The sequence below is a fragment of the Zosterops lateralis genome (assembly GCF_965231275.1).
Source record: "Zosterops lateralis genome assembly, chromosome: 14".
NCBI lineage: Eukaryota > Metazoa > Chordata > Aves > Passeriformes > Zosteropidae > Zosterops > Zosterops lateralis.
In genome coordinates, this window is record NC_139774.1 from 4,220,425 (window position 1) to 4,240,810 (window position 20,386).

Sequence of the window (20,386 nt, forward strand, 5' to 3'; positions counted from 1 at the left end):
GATGCATCATTTTCCTTGGAAGGGCTTTGTTAAATGCTTGATGTGACTCAGTTTAAACATCTCACAGAGCATCCAGCTTTTCTCCTCTCTCACATACTTTCTCAGGTGACATCAGTGTGTGAATGCAGAACACAAAACCACTGTGAGCTTGTAAGCACCAGGCTGCCAACCAAGCGTGGCAAAGAGCAAACAGACCAGGCATGGCACTTGGAGCAGGCTTTAAAAATACTGGGGAACAGTTCAGGCAGAATTGGTGGAAATTGAATAAGCAAAAAAAGAATTGTGTGTCTTTACCACAGGTTTTTGAATAAAAATGAAATATGACAGGTCCAAATGCAAACCATATGAAAGGAGCACTCTATCTACCACGCAGTTCTCCACCAGAGATTCATGCTAATTCAATAACAATACCTTGCTTCCTTCTCACCAGCCAGCACCAAACAGCTCCATCCATCTGGAAGCTATTTCCCAGACCTTGATAAATTGCCCTAAATCTGCCCTCTCAGCATTTGTTTTTCCTTGTTTGATGTAGATTTTCAAAAAATCCCGTGTGGAAGAGTGCATCAATAAAGTGAAAAATCCACCCTTTTCCCAAATTTAAGCTGTTGGCTTCACAGTGTTCCCTGCAAAGGGACAGGCACTACAGGCACCTTCTGGGGTTCCTGTGCTCGTGCCAGCCTTCAGGAAAGAGCAGGGCAGCCAGCAGAAAGTCACCTGAGTCACCAATTGCCAGAGTGGTGCCTGATGGATCAGGGCATTCTCCCAGTCAGCTGCATTCTCAAAAGCTTCTGGTCTGGTGTTGTGGTTTGAAAGCAAAACGAGTGAGAGGCTTCAAGTCAGAAATACAATTTAATAAGAAGAAAGTTAAAAAGGTAAAAATAAAATAAAATAAATACAGTAACACAAAGAACCACTGACAGAGTCAGAATACAACCTGAGCAGGATGGTGGAAGCAGTCCAGGTGAGGGGCTCTTCCTGAAGCAGTGATCCTGTAGAAAGCTCTGGTAGCTCTGCTCCTCTGGGAATCCAGTGGGCAAAGGCTCCCTGTGCTGTCCCAAATCCCAGCTTATATCCAGGTGGGAATGCTTGGCTCCTCCCCCTGGGCAGAGCATCTCCCAATGGGATGATGAGTCGTGAAGTGGGTCCTTGATGGCCCATTAAACAGAGAGAGCTCCTGGAGGGAGTTCCCTGTGAGTCCTGCGAAAGGCATTGATGGGCCATGAGCAGAAGAGCCCAAAGGAAGGGGGCCTGGGAAAACACTGCCCCACCTGGTTCCAACAGCTCATGGGGATGATGATAGAATAAATACTTTGTGTACATCCTACACTGAAACCCAGGATATCTGGTTTTCGCTGTCACACTGATGGTGGTTCCATCTCTTATTTTCGTCCTCACAGAGATGCTTTTTGCTATTAAATGTTTCTTGGGGCTTTTAGCCCCACAGAATTCAATTTTGCTATTGAACGGATACTTTGTGGGGCTTCTAGCAATTTTTCGTGCTGCCCTTGATGGTTTGGGTGAAGTCAGAAGTGAGATAAGTCTTGGACCACCTGAGCTGCGAGGCCAGGGCAAGGCTGAGCTGATAATGATCTTTGCTGCTGCTCTTTCCTTAGAATTCGTGATGAGTGTGCTTGTCAAAGGTAAGCCATGGTTGAAACTGTGCTGATGTGGCTGTACTTTGGGGAGAAAGCCCCAAGGAGTGGGATATGGCACCTCCAGCATCTGGCAGGCTCATGAGCAGGAGCTCCAGGGTGCCACTAGTGCTGGCAGGAGCTGGCTCTCCATGTTATAAAACTCATGTTTTCATATTAAACACAGGCATAGGTGTCATTCTCCAGTGGTTTAGGGTTGGTTGTTTTTGTTTTTTTTTTTTCTCTCTCTTCTCCACAGCATTCTTTGAATGATTATTTAAATAATATGTGTGGTTTAGATTGCAAAGTCTGATTGTAAGTAGGGAGATGGAGCTTTCTCCTGCTGGAAATGCTGCTGGCTGCTTGCAAGAGCCAGTGTGTGTGAGTGCAGCTGGGGCTGGGAAATAGATAACGGGAACCACCAGTTCATTGATTCTGTGGAGTGTGTGGCTTGTAAGTATTCCCATTGATATTGCAAAATTGACTCCATGGGTGTTGGAATTCAAGAGATTAATCAAACTTGCAATCAATATAGCCATTGGAAAAAAATTCACTTGATTAACTGTAGCAAAAACTAAGGTGAGTGAAACCAACAGTCCATGCATTTTGTCATTGCTTTATTCTGAAAATGCCCTTTTGGAGTTTTTTGGCTGATTTTTGTCTTTTATACTTCATTTTTCTTTTAAAATTGAGGTAGATACAAATAAAGAATAATTTGCTTTCTTTCAAATAGAATTATTTGTAGAACTGAGGAAAGAGTTTAAAATACATTTTTGTTTTGCCTGAAATGAAAGAACATTGCCAACCCAGAACTGAAAGCACAGTGCCTGCCTAGGAATCTCCACAGCCTCTCTGATTGCTCAGGTAAAGGAGCCAGAGCTGCTGGAATGCAGCTGTTTGTCACCTCTGGGTTCTGCTGTCACTGAGAGCTGTCTGAAATGGAAAGTGAAGATAGGTGAAATTGGCACAGCTCACATCCCACACTGCAGGCACCAGATGCTGATGCATGTCTGTGGTAGAGCTGCTCTCAATTTTATCCAAATCTATTCACCTCCCTGTTGAGTTCAGCCAGTGTCCTGACTTTTCCTGCAGCCCTGCGGTGTCTTGAGGGTTCACCAATTTCACCAATCATCCACAATGACAGATACAATTGGAAAAATCCTGGGTAAAGCTCTTGGGCTTTGGAGAGACAGCATTCTTTGCAGCCAGACTCTTGTGGTGGGAGGCATTATAGTGAAGCCAGAAGGATATTTAGTGAGGAAGCTGGCTCCAAAGTTCTGCTAGGAATTTGGCTCTTCACCCTCCCCACCCCCCACGCCTGGGTTTTGTCCCTGGAAACAAGCTGAGAAGTGGAGGGTCTCAGAGCAGGATGTCTCTGGGAAATGGGAGATTCACACATAGCCCCTGTTAGGCACTGATATAAATTCTGTGCCAGCCCTTGAGGGGGCCAGTGCAGCAGGGCAGGAGCTGTGGCTGCTGAGCACAGGCTGACAGGAGGTTTGGGCAGCCCTGCCTTGGCTGTACCCCTTGGAGCAGGGGGAGTTTCTGTGTTTGCACTTTGCCACGGTGGGGTTCTGCAGCATTACACCATCAATGTGTGAGAGCCCTGCAGTAAGGGCAGCCTGGGGAGGGCCCAGCACAGAGCTCAGCATGGCTGTGGGGCTGTTGGCTCACCCGCAGCTACCTGGGGCAGACAGAGACTATTCCAACGGGCAGTTTCTCAGTGATGCTGACTTGGGTGGCGTTGAGTGGATGTAACCCCGTGTGGAGTTTGGCTGCTGCTGTGTGACAGTCCCTGCCTGGTTTGTCAGGCTGATCCTGTGTGCAGTTGTAGCTCTGTGTTTTTGTTTGTCTCTGTTAACACACACCTGGGTCCCCATGTGCATCCTTGAGCTCACAATAAATCCCCAAGCTGGAATTGCAAGGGGAGAAGAAATTGGAAGGGACTCTAAGCAGCCTTCCCTCATCCACACAAACCAGGGGAGCAAACTCCTCTCTCTGCCTCCACGTGTAGCTCTGTCCTGGCCTCTCTCCTCTCCTGGTGTCAGGGTCGGGGGAACAGGCACTGGAATGTCAGCTCAGTGCCAGGGTTTCATGGAGAAGAATTCAGTGGAGCAAAATGCTGTTTGTGTGAGGTGGTTCTGCCTTGAACTTTCATTCTAATCAATTCTCCTGGAGTGTGTGTTTATGTGATCTGGGGTGTTTTGTTTTCATTTGATCATTTTAACCTTACTGAAAATGCTTATTAATGAATGTGGAAGAAGCATTTTCCACTCATAGTAAAACAAAGGAGAAAGCCTTTAGGGATGAGAGATAATGGGTGGCCACATAAAATGAGTAGGTCTGTATTTATATGTGGATTTTTAGGGCAAACACCCATGTAAGCAGTAGGTGGTTATAATTTCATATAAAGCTCCTAGGGCAGAAATAAAATGCAGAAATCACAGTATTTTCTTCCACATGCTTATTCTGTAAAATTTACCATGCAGCAGTCAGACTTGTGTTACTTGGTTTTTGCCCTTTCTGTTATGGTAGGTCTAAAGAAAATGGAAATTTGCGTGTAGAAGAGCATAAAATGAAAGGCTCAGGGAGGGATTTCTGCCCCAGTTGCTGGCTGAAGGCAGGAACACACCCACCACAGGCCCTGTAAAACCCACTCCTGTAGGGTGGCAGGCCCTAATGAGGGCTCTAACAATAAAGCCAGCTCTGAAGAACTATTTTGATTTTCATTAGGCCAACAAAAAACCAGATGTTGAGCAGCTCCAGGCAGTCACTGTGTTAGTGCAGTGCTGCATCAGGAGCTGAGCAGCTCAGGGGATGGGGGCTGTACCCACAGGTGGGCACTGACATGATCATTCTCTTGTCAGCCTGGATTATTCCCTCTCACTTGGTTTTACTACTCTTCTCCTGGTCTAGTTCTAAATGAGTGACCAGACTTCCAGTCTTTTTTTTCCCAGGGTAAAAGAGAAGGTTTTATTGGCATTTAGTCTGAGTTTCAGCATCTTCTTCTTATGTTTGCCTGGTCCTATTGCACTAAATGAAATTTTTTTTCTTCCTCTGTGATTTTTCTGCCTTTCAGGTGACTGCTGGTTCCTATAACTGCCTAATCAAGTTCTGTTGAACCAGGTCTTAATTTTCTGCATCCCACCATTTCCGCATGATTGAACCAGCTGATGTAGTTGGCCACAGCTGAAAATCCTTATTGTAAATTTCCTTGTGATTTTCTGTCATATGTTATCCTTGAGGCTTTCTTGGCTCTGAGTGTGCTCAATGAAATGGCTTTGGGTTTCTTTTGTTGTCCAAGAACATGAACAGAGATTGTCCTGGGAGGTTGATTGCCTTATTTTCTCCTTTCCCTTGGAGATGGTGGAATTGATGAAGTTGCTATAAGCAGGCTAAGATGAAAAGAAGAGTAAAGCCACTCGTGTAAATAGAAATGATCTAATGTCAGGCTCCTTCAGGAATTCAATTTGGATTAGATTAATGTGTAGGGATAAGTGCACAAACACTGCAAGGTAAGGTTGTCCGAAAGCTCTCTGACCCCCATGGTCCCTGGGGTCCCCTCACACTGCTGAGAACCTCTGAAATAAATACTGTGCTCTGGCCTCACACAGTGGACATGTTCCACTTGTTCAGTAGTCTGAAAAATTGATGTGCACCTTTGATTCTGAAATCAGTGCTGGGTTACCCAGTTCAGCCCACTATCAGATGGATTTCAGAAAGGATTGCTGGTGGCTCTGAGCTGGGAAACCTTGCAGGGGAAGCTCTGCGGATCTTACACAAGCAAAACAGATTACAGTGACATTTCAACTGAAATAATGTGTATTTCAGTGTGAGACCTTTCATCAGCAGAGAGCTATTGCAAACCAAATGTCTGCATCCTTAACAAACAGGGATGTGCCAGCAGAAGGCTCTTCCAAGGGACTGGGACTCTTCCAGCATCTTTAGCTCTATTTATTTCAGAAACCCAGTGAGCTTTTTGGAGAGATTTTTTTAATCACATAATCTTTGCCTCATGTTAGGCTTCATTGGGTTTCTGTTTGTAATGTGTGCCTCTTCTGCAGGCAGGCTGTTCAGTAGCTTATGTATTAGGCATAGTTAATTTAAAATACAACAATTATATTTTATATTTATTTCTTAAATCATATTGATAGTATTTTGTTGTCTATACAAATGTCCAGTCTTTATAACTTTCTCCGCAGAGTTCACATTGAAAATAAGGCACTGACTTTGGAGGGCCTGAAAGGGAAAGTTTTATTGTCACAGCAGAATGTACTTTAAAATGAACACTTAAGTGTTTGAAGGTACTAAAAACACTGTTCCCATTCATGAATACTGTTTGAATTAGATACTACATAGGAAATACTCACTGTTGGATTTACATCAAATATATTGGGTTGTATTTTATGTATAGAGTCAACCCTCAGAAAAATTAACTATTTTCAGTGTCCTTAATTTTCTTCTGCATCTCCCAAAATGTTCACACAATAGTTTGGATGAGTCAGTTGTAACCTTGGAAGCTCCAGAGCACCTGTCCCATCCAGTTTGGCACCTCTGCACTCATTTCAGACATGTGCTCTGTGAATTGACTCATGATGGATTAATGACATATCTCCTGTCATTGATTAAAAGCCCAAAAGACCATTGAAACCCAAAGTGCTTGTGTAAGGAGAGGTTTAGAAGGGCAATCAGGATTTGCATGGTAATTAATATAATTACAAAATAAACCTCAAATGTCCACAGAGAATTAAATTCCATACTCATAGGAGAAGAACCAGAGTTTTTAAAAAATAATATGATGAATCCTTGCACTTTGACTTTGACAAGCATATTCTTGATTACTAGCTGGAGAGGTAATGGAAGGTGTATTATACCCTGGAGGGTCATAAATCTTTCTGATTTAAATGAAATGAGGCTTAAGAGAGCAGAGTTTGCCTAATTTGCTATAAATTGACAATTGTGATTTATTAACAAGGACAAGGAAGTCACTAAGAAGTGCTGCTGCCATGGCCAATTATTGTTTAATCAGATGCCAGATGAAGCTAGACTGGCATAGGAGGTAACAATACAGTGCTGAAGATGGTGGGTTTTAAATATTGCTTGTATTTTTTACTTCTGGTAGTAACACTGATAAAGTTTGCAGAGGGAGCTGAAACAGCTGAATGGTGGGAGGGGCAGCACAAGAACAATATCAGGGTCTCTTCTTTTCAAAACTGCCTTCTGTACCATTTAAGAAATATTATTTTTCATGTTTATGAGCAGCAGGCAACTCTGTTGTAGCATGGATGTGTCAGTGTAAGTACAGCTGTATAAACAGAGATGCTGAACTGAAAACATAATTCAGATTGTACTTGGTAAATTCGGATTTATATTAAAAAAAATTATTCCAAACTAGAGGTGGATGAAATAAATTGATTTTTCATGTTAAATTAATTAGCCTCTAAACAGCAGTGCTCAGAAAGCACATTTTTATTATCCCATTGGGATGGGTGACTGAAGAGAAAGATTTAATTCATCTCCAGTGTGAGTGGAGATTTGTCCCTGAGGTGTGGGTGTCTGTAGCAAGGTCTGTGTTCAGAAGGAGGAGTCACAAGATTTTTGTGAACAACAGATGATCAAAATCTCTCAGCTTCCACCTGGCAATCTGAAAGCCAAAAATTCAGCAAAGTCTGATCCAAAATTGCTGTGATATTATCCGTGCCTTGCCAAATAATTTGTATATATGCCTGAGCAGATGGATCTAACATACGCCCTGCCAGCTCTTCTACTTGTTTGACCTTGCCAATGAGCATCAGATACATCTTTTCCAGATTGAGGCTTAGCCATTATGTCTGTGGCCAGAAAGAGCATAAACAAGGAAAACAGTTTCACCTGTGTCTGCTGAAGAGCTTCACACTACTGTGTGTGGATAGCAGGGTGTGTGCATGTATCTCAGTATCAGGAAATCAGCTTCAAATGGCCTCACTGGTAAAATAACACTCCTTCCCAATGCTGTACTGTTCAGCCCTTCCTTTAAAAGAATTCAGGTTAATTTTATATTTTGAAGTTAGTTCCACTCTTCTGATTATGTGATGGCTTTCCCTTCCCAAAGCTGTGTTTGCAGGGACCTATCAAGTCCCTTGTGCTGCACTTAGCACCAGATGCCCTGCTAGCTTCCAGAACTGCTCTAAGACTTGCCGTGCATGTAAAACTTCTTTTTATGATCCCATTATAGCAAATACTGGATTTCCCTGCCTTGAAAGGCTCTGAAATACACAACTGTGAATAGAACTTGAGACAATTTTTCCTACCAAACTTGTAACTTAGCGTGTTGGCTGTGAGGCTGAAATTTACGGTATCGTGTTTCCTCGGTCAATTATGCAAAATTCTTCTTGTTTCTTCTTTGTATTTATGGCTGCTAAATGTGTTTATTACAGGGAAAACTGCTGAATGCCTCATTCTTCTTTTCCCAGCTTAATTTTCTAGTGGAATTGAAGTTTATGTGATAAAACTTGGTTCATGAGACATCTCATTCACTTCCTGCCCTGGAAAATTTCAATTTACTCCCCAATTTTGACTATGTTTGGCAGAGGGATAAAGATTTCAAGTGGTAAAAGAAGTCACCGGTAAAAAATGCTATTGGGTAAAAATTAGCATCAGTTTATACCTTATTGGATAGCTGCATGGCACAGCTTCAGGAAAACCTTTGATCAAAGTTCTCACTTTACTAAGCATGAAAGAAGTAAAACTCAAAGGAAAAATCTGCATTCAAAAGTTCAAACTGAATTCTCTCTCTGTGCTGAGTGTCAGTGTCTTCTATTGCTTCTGGATTTTTCCCCCTCTCCTTTCCTCTTGTCCCATCCCATCTCATTTGTATTTTTTTGTACAAAGCACCAGGAAATCAATGTTAAACACAACATTTAGCCCTTCCCTGTACTGTTGGACCTTGCAGGTCTGAGTTCAAGGGCAGGTCCCACTGGCACATCCAGGTGTAGCAACACTCAAGTGTGTGCATCAGCCTAGATCAGAATAATTCAGGAAACTGCTAAAATCCTTGCCACGCTCTGTGGGAGCAGAGCACAGCTCAACAAAGTGGCTGCAAGTGTCCATTTATTCTTCATTTCCCAGGATTAGGAGGTTGAAATGTTAAAGCTGGCAGATACTTGTAGGTTGGAATAACATTCCTGGATATCCTCATGGAACACAGTGTTCTTCTCAGTTATCTTTCCGTGAATTTTTCTTCCAGCCTATCATGAAGTGGAAGATTTACTAAGCCTTTTCCCTTAATGTAATGGTTTCTTATTAACTTCTGACCAGGAAACCCATAAGACAAGTGTTGTAATGTTTGTGAGACTGAGAGTTGGATGTGGATTCATTACTCCCACATTTAGGAATGTAAAGGACAGAGTGTGCAATACAGTGTCTTTGTAGATGTAATTTTGTCTGTTTTCCCTAAAAGCTTTAGCTGTATTTAGACCTTGATAATTAAGTTGTTTATGAAAATTTCCTGGTTCTTAATTTAAATTCTCTATCAACTATATTTGTCTTCATTTAGTATTTTTGCTAAACACATGAACAGTACCATCTGTTCCCCACATATACAATCTAGCTAAAATTTATTATGAACACATTGTATGTTGTTAACAAGTCGAATAAACTTTGGTATTTCTGTTGTAGGGCTCATTTCTCCAGCATGCTGTGAAACACTGTAGTCATTGAACAGGGCTGTAATTAGTTGGAAAGAGGTCTCCCTATTCCCACACCAGTGAGGTTGGATAGATTCCTGCCTGTCTGCAGGTGTCTCCCTCACTGCCTGGTCATGTTTCTCCTGCAGTCAGCAGTGATGGTTTTATTCACCAGGAGATTTCCACCCTCTGCCCGTGGTGAGCTCTGTGCTGCCACCCCTTATCTGTGCCCACTGCTGTTAGAAACAGGAGAAGGATCACGTTGGGATGGACAGAGTTCAAACCTCTGCCATGTGAGTGTGAATGAAACTCTCAGTCTACACAGACAATATGATTCTTGAAAATTAATTGAAAAAATTACTGCGATGGTTGAAACAGTGTCAAGGCAAATGAGTGCTTTTTTTACTGTATTATCCCATGTTCTTCCTGCTGAGGGTTCTTATTAGTTTTTGCTACTTGTTATTGGGTGTTTTATTGATCGTGATATAATGTTCCCAGTATTGGATCCTTGTAAAAGCTGGAATTTGGCAGAGCAGTGCTGAGGAACAGCTTGTAGATACAGTAATGCCCAGTATGGGTAATTTCAAACAAAGAACTGACTCTTTCTGTGGATGGTGAATAGTTCTGTTCTCATTCACTGAAATATGGAGCTAGAGCAGCCCAGATAAAGTCTGGAGCAGCTGAGGTACTTCAGCTTTAAAGACAGCTGGACTCTGAACATATATATCTTCTAATAAGTTGCAGAAATTTCCTGTTTCAATGCCTAAACCTTTCCACTCCTACAGAAAATGAGAGAAAATATATTAAAGTGTTTTGGATCTGATGCTTTCCTATCAGACCAGACAAAAATTTACTGTATCCTAAAAAAGCTCCAGAAGTAAAATATTGCACACAGAGGGACCTTCATCCTCTTTCTGTGAATTGCTGAGACACTCCTATCTTCTTGCCTGTCCTTGAAACAAGTCTGCACCTCTATTTCTGCTTCAGACTTCATTAAAAGGCTCTTTAGTCTTGAAGCAAATAGACAATATTCTCCTTTGTAACAATAGTTATTTCCAGGCAATGTGACTAGAGTATTTCCCAACTCACAGATAAATTAATTTTAGTGATGCTTGACAGCAATTCCATTTTTCCAGTAAGAAGTCTTACTGTAAATTGAGACTGGAGAATTGCATTATTCATTTGAAAGATGTTTCTAGAATGTCTTTAGGCTCTTCTGGGTAGTGACAGTCTCATACAGAAATAAAGTGGCCTTGCTTTGCTGTAGATTTATTAGTGCCACTATTTTCTGCAGCTTCTCTCAGAGTTCTTTGGTTTTCAAAGTCTTCCTTCTGAGAGAAGTTGTACGTATTTTGTGGGCTGGCAATGTGCTATTGATAAAGTCAGCTCTGAGAAGATAATCCTCAGAGAAGGATTAAGTGTTGTTTGCCCATTTATTACAATGAGTAAACTGAGTCAGAGAGACTCTAATTTTCTTAAAGCCACATAGTTACTTAGTGTTGCAATTTTCTGGTTCAGCAGTGCATTCTGATGGGTTTCCATGCTGCCTGAGGCCCAAGGAGCCAATAATTCAGCCATGTTCAGTACAGAAATGAGAGCAGAATTTGTCATGCAAACTTCATGTACCAGTGGAAGAGACTGAAAAGGTCTTGCTCTCATTTTAACGTTTATCTTTATTAAATTTTTACAAGAACATTCAAATTAATCTGAATAATTATAGTGGAAGTGATGGGACTATTTTACACGGTGTTCAACTGTGACAAAAAACCTTCAGAAAAACAGATGCTTTGCTGTTTTCTCTGCTTGGCTGCCAAGATTTTGTATTTTAGTGATACAGGGGTGCAGAGTCTGTATGAATATAAGTACCTGATGTTAGTGAAGTATCTATATAATAATCAACTCCCCAGGGGCACAGGAAAAGTGTAAAAACCAACACCTTCCAGCTTCTCTACAATAAGGTGGAAAACACCCAAGATTCAGGGCACAGATGGACAAGGGCTGGGCAGTGCTGGGCAGGATCAGTGTCACCATTCCACGGTTCGCATCCGCAAAGCTCCGCGGGCCACATGGTGCCAAAATAAAACCTGCATGAGCCTCCCTCGGCACCCTCCCAAGTCTTGCCTGAGACATTTGGGAACTGGGCATTTCAAATGGAGAAGGACAGGCTGCTTGGCACAGGGAGCAGGGATGGAGCAGAAAGCCTCAGTGCCAGGCCCTGGGTGAGGGCTGTGCATGCTGCCGGCACTGCTGCGTTGGGATGAGCTCAGAGCGAGGCACGGCTGGCCAGGGCTTTCTGCTGGCCTTTGGAAGTGTTTCTCTTCTGATACAGCCCTGGAGAAGTCTGTCCCTCTTTCCTTGTGTTTGCAGAAATTTCAGAATGCAAAGCTGCATCTCCTCACTCTGGGGAATGCTGGAGGCAGAGCCTCAAGAAATGCGGCTTTGTTAACAAAGCTCCTCTGTGGTGCTGGATGAAATTACAATATAAAAAGTATAATGCACATATATATACATATTGCTGGAGGCCAACAGTATGAGGCTCAATAAGGTCAAATGCTGGGCCTGCCCTTGGGTCACCACAACCCCCTGCAGCTCCAGGCTGAGGGTAGAGGGGGTGAAAGCTGCCAGGCAGGAAAGGACCAGGAGGTGCTGGTCCCCAGAGACTGAACATGACCCCATGGAAGGGACCAGGAGGTGCTGGGCTCCAGAGACTGAACATGACCCCATGGAAGGGACCAGGAGGTGCTGGGCTCCAGAGACTGAACATGACCCCATGGAAGGGACCAGGAGGTGCTGGGCTTCAGAAACTGAACATGACCCCATGGAAGGGACCAGGAGGTGCTGGGCTCCAGAGACTGAACATGACCCCATGTGCCCAGGCCAGTGGCACGTGGCTTAAACCAGAAATAGGGTGGCCAGCAGGACCAGGGCAGGGATTATCCCCCTGTACTTGGCACTGGTGAGGCCACACCTTGAGTGCTGTGTCCAGTTCTGGCCACCAGCACTGCAAGACATTGAGGGGCTGGAGAGTGTCCAGAGAAGGGAACGGAGCTGGGGAAGGGTCTGGAGTCACAAGGAGTGGCTGAGGGATCTGGGGGGCCCAGCTCGGAGAAAAGGAGGCTCGGGGGGACCTTCTCTCTACAACTCCCTGATGGGAGAGTGCAGCCAGGTGTGGGTCAGGCTCTGCTCCCAGGCAGTTGGCAATGGGACAGGAGGAAATGGCTGTGCCAGGGAAGGTTCAAGTTGGGTTATCAGGAAAAACTTCTTCACTGAAATGGTTGTTAGGTATTGGAATGAGCTGCCCAGGAAGGTGATGGAGTGATGACCTCTGAAGGTGCTCAAGAAACAACTGGGTGTGGCACTCAGTGTTCTGGTCTGGTTGTCACAGGAGTGATCAGTCAAAGTTGCACTCCATTCTGTAGGTCTTTTCCAGCCCAGTAGTTCTGTGATAATCAGTATGCCTCACTTCTTCACAATGAGTTCCATGGCCTTCCCATGATGGCCCCATGTCCTGCCTGCTGCCAAGTACTGAAGATTTCAGAGGTGTTTGGAGGACTGGCCCATAGGACATGTGAGGAAGAGCCAAGTGCAGGATTGGACAGACCAGGTCGAATGAACCCTGTACTAGAGTTCACACTAATAAGGTGATTTTGGCTTTTTGTGCCTTGGTTAGTCCTAACTGAGGCTGCACTGATATCAAGACAAGCTCTCCAGAGACAAATAAGGACAAAAAACCCCAGCTACCTGAACTGACTTATTGTATCTCCCAAGATATTTTTCTCCTCTTGACTGCAGTAATCTGCCAGCTTTCCAGTAGATGAGCTGGCAGAGGTCCACTGCTAGCAGGATGAGCACAGTGACCTCTGGATCTTCGTCTTGTGATTGCTCAGATTCTTTGAGTATTGAGGCTTTTGGGTGGCTTTACTCCACTCTACTTTGAAAAGCAAAATCAAACTCTTCAATGTATTTGTCAGTTCTACAAATAGCTTGTTCTAATCAACAGAATATAATAAGCAGAGAAATATGTTCATGCTTTGAAGGGCCAGTAAGAAGTCAGTAGCAGTGGAGGTTTCTCAGGCTGGTGAAGTTCACTTGGAACTGAGGTGTGTTCTAGGGCAATCTTAAAGAATGGAACTGAGTCAGTGATGAAATCTTGGTGTGTTCTGTGCAGAAATTCAAACTCAGCTCCCACCACACAAAGGGCCTCTCCCTCATGGGTTCTGATTCTGGTAATGTGCAGCATGTGCTGTTGTTGCCGGGTTTAACTGAGTGCCTGGTAAATGCAGTTGGTGAGTGCAGGCTCCACATGGGCTTGTGCTCACTGTGTGTGGCTTTCTGCTTACCTTTGGTCCTGAGTTGTTCATTTCATTGTAACTAATATTAAAGTGCATTAGAGTAATGGTGAAACCAGCTGTTTCTTTAAAGCACTCTAGTGAAAAGGGTTCATTACAGTCTTGAACCTGAAGTGATACTGAGATACCCACCAGCCCCATTGGATAAAGCAGTTGCCCTGCCAGATTCTCACTGAAGTCATGAATAAATCTGATCATCAATAAAGAACATGAGGTGATGTCATGGGTCTGAAGAGTACAGACCTCTTGTAAGTGGTGCCACAAGTAGGGTGAAAGAACAGGAGACACTGATTCAGATGACGTGAGCCTTACTAACATTGTTTCTTTTGAATTTTCCCAAACAGGGTCGAGACTGCAGTGTGCCCATTAATTCCTGCATTCAAAATCCATGTCAGAATGGAGGGACCTGCCACCTCACAGAGGCAAATAAAGATGGATTCAGGTAGTAGCACAACGTTTTTTTAAAATGAGATGATAAAATTTAATGTGTTTCTGCTTTGCATTAATGAACTGTAATGGCTACTTTACAGAAACGGCTGCATGTGGCATTTCTATTTGCTGTACAAAACTATTGCTTTGGTTTCATTATGTGACATATCATTTCCTGTGAAACAGGCCTCCTTGTTTCCTCATCATGGAATATACATTTAAGAGCTTTTGAGTGGTCTCTATGATCTGCATTGTGTTATCTGTATCCTAAATTTCTGTGGGGCATTTCAGTCTCACATCTGAGCTGTTTTTGTATTTGTAAAGTGAGCATCTGTTGCTTGACAGCCAGATCCAAAATGTTTTCATACTGGAGAATCTTGCAGACAAACAGGCTTTAAAGAAACAATTAAAAAGCTTGAGGAGATTACCACATTTTAAGCATTGTGTCTGCTAGAGAATAACCTCAGCAGCTGGATATTGTGGATTTCAGTTTGCCCGTAGAACAAAGATGTAGCATAGGTAGAGACACTCTGAGAGAAGTCCAGAAATTTTAATGAGGTAGCTGGGAGATCTGCAGTGCTGCAGGCATTACTTCACAGCTAAGAAAATACAAGTTTGAGGCTTTGGTCACTCGTTGTCGTTCAAGTTGATAGAAAGTTTCTTTTTAAAAAAGAGCTGCTAGAATTTTCATAGATTTGCTCCTCCATGTTTATACTGTTTCATGCAAAAGAAGAAGCAGTAAACAGAAGAAGTGCCCCAATGCTTCTCTCTGTGTCTACCCACCCTCAAAAATTCCCTGCTTCCAGAAGCAGCACATCACAGGACACAGGACACTGGTGATTAACTACAATGGAAAAGCACAGGTGGATGGGGATGGAGACACTGTCAGGCTCCATAATGAACAGCAGCTGGAGGTTTTCCAGTGTGGAGAGCAGGAGACATGGCCACATCTCCATGGGGGGAATCTCCAGGGCTCAGATGTGCCAGCCCCAGAGCAGAGCAGAGGAGTCTCCTGACTCCAGATGTGTCTGCAGGGTCCAGGTGGTGGGAGAGGAGGGGGAGGCTCAGCAGGTCACAGCACGTCCATGTGGTTGTGCTGCTTAACAGACTCTGTAGATTCTGGTGAAACCACTGCTCTGATCTGCTCTACCTCCTCTGGATTCAGATTTTAGCAGGACCAGCAAGTTTTGGAGTAAAAGTTCAGGTTCAGTTTCTGCTTGAGAGAATTAAGGGTTTGGTGATTTTCAGTTCACTTTCCTCTCTAGTCACTCATGTACATGGCTTTTTCCAGCTTGTGCCAATGTAAAACTGCACCATATTAGAATATCTGCAGTTTGTCACTCAGTACCCATTTTTCAAAAATATAGCTGATACTAAAAATGCAGTAGTAAAACATTTTATAATATCCATAATACTGGAATGAGAGCCTTCAGCATATATTTCAGATTGGGTTTTTCTTTAGCATTTTTGTTTTGTGGTAGTAGTTTAAGAGTTTTGAGTGACCTGAATTGAGAGCTACTTCTGAATTTCTCTCATGAATTGAATGAATTTTACTATTTCAGAGGCTTTGCTCCAGTTCCAAATGAGCATTGTTTTTGAGATCCTTTATAAAACTGCAGGGGTGGTTTTGTTGCTGAACAACATTTGAGGCTTTTTAGGGAAGGATTCTGCTTTTATAGTTATTTATATAGTTTCAGTTGGTCTAATAAAAGACACATAAAACCATATCTCATCGAAATCCTGCTGCATAAAAGTGAATGTTCAGCATATGCACAGCTCCATTTTCTCCTTGTTTTTAATTCAGCCAGTCCATAACCTCTGTGGCTCTACAGGACTGTGGAGCTTTAGCCTGGCTTAGGGAAATGTGGTGTGGAGATGGAACAGCCAGTGACAAGCAAGATATAGAAAGATTCTGAGATTGAATTTGGTTGGTTGGGTTGGGGTTTTTGGTGGGAAATCTCTCCAGTGGATGGCAGCAGTCAGAGTTATGTGCATATAAACTGTTCACCAGGATGGGAAAATGCTGCCCTACATTATGTGCTGTGAGGAAGCGGATGTCAGAAACATTTTCATGAGAGGCCTCCTTGGATTTTTTTTTTTTTTTGTTGTGTGGCCTGTAAAAGAAATTATATCTTCTGTATATTTGCTTCCCTTGGGAAATATATTCATACACAAGCCCTGCTGCCAAACTTGTCAAATCTTTACTCTTGTAAAAAGGAAACTTAAGCCAAAGTTCTCTCCCCATGAAATGCCAGGCTGTTTAACTCTCAAGTTTTTGTGGCCTTAGACAAGAAAATTACCATTTGAAATAATGCAAAGGTGGTGATGTTCCCCCCAAAGGCAGGAAACTCTTAGTTTTGACTGAGATTCCAGCCCAACGCCCCCGCTGTGCCTGGTGCCCACAAGGGCTGTCAGCAGCAGGGGCCTGAGGTGCTCAGGTTTGCTGGAATAGCAGATCCTGGTGGGCAGCCAAGGGCAAAGGTTCAGCTGGAGTTATTCTGTCCTCTTTTACCCTTGCACTTTTTCAATCCTGAGTAATTTTCATGTTCTCTTCCTTCAAGCAGGGGCAGCCTCTGTGTTGAAGAGTAGATAAGTGACCTGGTGTGGCTCAGAGGAGTGGAAAAGTGAAGTTCTTCCCCCCTTTGAATTGCTCGCTCTAATCTAATCTGTCTGCCTTGACAAAAGCTTGCCCAAAAAGTCCCTTATTAAGGCTGATAAAAGAGATGGCCAGTGAGACATGTCCTGGTGGTTCAGCAGGCCTGGAAGGGAGGCTTTGGCAGGAGCAGGGCTGTCAGCTCTGCTGCACTTACCCACAGGCAACAGCTGATCTCCGATAACCTGCGGTGCTGGGAGACAAAGGCTCTGGGTTATTTTAACTTTTCTTCATATAAAACCTCCTCCATTTCCCAGATCGCTTTTTTTAGCATTTTCCACAAACTGTGAGTGCCCTCATAAATGTAAAATCCTGGAACTGATTAACTGCTGAGTGTTAATTCTGCCTAGTTCAAGGAAAAACATTGCACTTCCAGACTTACAGGCTACTCCATTGGGATCTAGGCTTAAAAGGCATCTTTACCATGAAATTGTAATAGTCCTGAAAGAATTAACTATATCTATTTAAAAGCTAATAATTTTTTTTTGCAACTTGATACACTGTATGGATTTTTATTTTAATAAACATGCTAAATTTTTTTATTACATTTAATTTTTAAAAATCTAATGCAGTAAACTTTAAAAATAGCCAGCTTAAAAAAAAATGCATAACATGCTTTGGGTCCAAAATTTTACCCCAAAATGTTGCCATTTGTGTTCCCTCAAAACTTCATGAGGATAAAGGGATGTTATGTAATTCTTTATAGCAAAACACAACACCAATCCCTAAACAAGAGGAATAGAGAATTTGGACCTTCATTAGAACACAGGAGCTTGGGAAACAGTTGTTTCCTGCATGGTTCCATTGTTTCCAATATCCACATGAAATGCTGTCTCACAGTGCTTCACTCCTGAGTCACTGCAAGGTTCTCATCATTGTCTCTGGAATTCATTTTCTCCCTCGGTCAGCTGGAACCCAAGTCTGATGACCTTCCAGTCACTCAGCAGACTTCATTTTTCTTCTAAGCTTTTTCTGGGAGAATACATACAAACAGTCCCAAGCTGCAATTCTTTCAACATGTACTTCAGTCCAGGTCCCAAGCTGTATGTTTTATCTTTTAATTTCAGGCCTCATATCTGGTACATTTGATTGCAAATCAAAATAAAGAATTGTATGTAAGCAATAATGTAAAGACTCCCAATACTACATAAGGACCAGTAGCCAAATGTCATCAATTATTGTGACATTTCCCTGAGTATGGAATGTGTCCTAATACTGAGCAATTTATGTTACAATCCCAAATGAATTGTTACTAATGGTAACTCCACTGTGAACCATTACTGTGATAGGCTTTAATAATGTCATTTTTAATTGCACACATCCAAGCTGTCCCAGTTGTTTTGTGGAAGGAAAATGGTGTTATGTTCACATAAAAAGCCACCAGCACAAAGCCACTCTTGTTGCTTTTCTTTAAATAGAGAGAAACATTTCTGTTCCCAAACTGAGAACTTGTCTTCCAAGTTACAGCCTGGAGCATATTTTTCTGATCAAGTTATAAACCCCTGAAAATGGGGGTTTGTAATCAGAAAGCAAGACATGATGAATGTATCACTGTATTTAATGAGATGCCTTTAACCCTCTCCCTGACACTTGAATTGCCACAAAAGATGGTGTGCCAGGTTTTTTTTCTTCTCTGCCTCCTGTGATCCTCTGGCTCTGGGTCAGCAAGAGGACATGTTTATTAACAATAATGAGCTTGAGACAGGAAAAGAAAATATTCCTTATTGATTTATTGTGTCCTAAATTGGATTTATTGGAGCAGTTTGGTTTTGGTTATTCAGGGTGAAGGTTTTCTAACCCTCATGACCTGTGGATGGTCCCTGCAGAATGAAGATGACTCTGAATGTGACCAGTGTCCCTCTTCTATACCCATCTGAAAGATTTTACTGTTGTGATGGCTCAAGACACATTCCCTTCCTATTTTTTCTCCTGTCCATTACCCCTTTCTGAGATTGCACGTCATGAGGAATCTGACCTGACCCTCATGATCCAGCTTGGGACTACTGAGGGTGGATGCAGAGCTTTGTGCCATCCCTCCCTTGGGAGTCTCTCTATTCAGGCTGTGGCACACAGGAGGAAGGGAAGGAAAAGTCCTGCACCTTTCTTCACAGACTCTGAAGAGCTCCTTTTTCTCCAGGGCTTTGCCCATCTCCAGCCTATGACACCTGCATAAAGCAGGATAACCACCTCAGGCCCACGTCGTCCATCGGAGCTGAAAACAGCACCCTGCAGCTACGTCTGCTTTGGAAATTCTCCTGTTTCCAAAAGCAGTGGGTGGCAATTAGTGTGACTGCTGTAGTGCTTTCTGGTTTTCATCCTCATCAATCAGCAGTGGTTTTTATTTGTTCAGTTCCTTTTCTGCCACCAGAGCCTGCATAAGAAAGGAAATGAACAGCAGAGTGAATGTGTAGTTTGGACTGGGACTCCAAACAGCCCTTTCTGTGACTACTGAGCAGCAATGCTGGCACTTCAAAACTGACATTTCAAATATCATTGCTGGCTTCTTAGAAGCCCCTGATATTACTGGAGCACTTAACTCTTGTTTTTAGACTCTCTTTTAGGAAACTCTGGCCTCCACCTCTTCATCACTTACAGATAGTTTAAAATATAAAGGTTCTGTTTGTAACCACAGCTTCCAGATCTAGAAAGGAAATGGAGATTGGAAAAAAAACCACCTCAAGCCATTCTTCAGCCATTTAGTTTGCTACCCTCCCTCTAGGGACCATACATCACACTCCTGTGAGATAAAATGTCCAGTGCAATTATTCTTCACTAGTGTCCACATTCTCACAGAACCATTACTAGCTCTGCCATGGTCTGTGTTTTAGTTGAGTTATCTGGGCATCATCAGCTCTTCTCCAAACTGATGTTGGGGCAGCTGCAGACTTACTGAAATCTTAGAGCACTTGTAAAAGCAATCATTCCCAAACATTTCTTGTTTGGACAAGTGACAAAGTAGTAATGAGAAGAAACTGCTCATGTCTGTAAACTCAACTCGAGCTGCTGTTCTTTGAAGAGACCGAGGTATCTGAGAGCTGCCAAGTTGTCCTGTGATTGTGCAGTCCTCAGCAGGCAGATGTCCACATTCTCACAAAAACATTAACAGGGAAGCCAAGGATTTGAATATTGTGATGAATGTTTATTCTCCTGCCCTGGAGTTGCTTACATCAGCTAAGGGCCAGAGTTATCAATAAAGCAGGCAAAGGGAGCATGGCAGAGGCTGGCTCCTGCTGGCTCCTGAGGATCATTTCTGTCTCCTGTAAATAATTACATGACCCCAGGAACCATCAGACTGCATCCCTCACCAGACACTTGGAGTTAAATTGCTCTATGCCCCACAGCAGTAGTGAGTTTGGGTCCAACTGACTTTTATATGTTTTAATTTCAGTTTTATACTTCAAACTTCCTGTCCCTTTAGATTCATGCTAACTTTTTTTTTTTTTTTTTTAATTTTATTTTATTTTATTTTATTTTATTTTTATTTTTATTTTTTTTATTTCTCCAAAGCTGTTCTTGTCTTCTTGGGTATGAGGGGGAGAGGTGTGAAATAAACCCAGATGACTGCGAAGATAATGACTGTGAGAATAACTCTACATGTGTGGATGGGATCAACAACTACGTGTGTCTCTGCCCTCCTAATTACACAGGTAAGAAAAGGCC

General features: G+C 42.8%; 1 protein-coding gene across 3 annotated transcripts in view; it reads left to right on the top strand.

Annotated features, from left to right (window-relative positions):
- SLIT3 (slit guidance ligand 3) overlaps positions 1-20,386 on the top strand; it is a 473,506-nt gene that overhangs the window by 406,571 nt on the left and 46,549 nt on the right. For all 3 annotated transcript variants that reach the window (XM_083871948.1, XM_083871949.1, XM_083871950.1), the window contains 2 exons: positions 13,989-14,086; positions 20,234-20,373. In XM_083871948.1, coding sequence (XP_083728074.1) covers positions 13,989-14,086; positions 20,234-20,373 — 238 coding nt within the window. The remainder of the gene's footprint in view (positions 1-13,988; positions 14,087-20,233; positions 20,374-20,386) is intronic.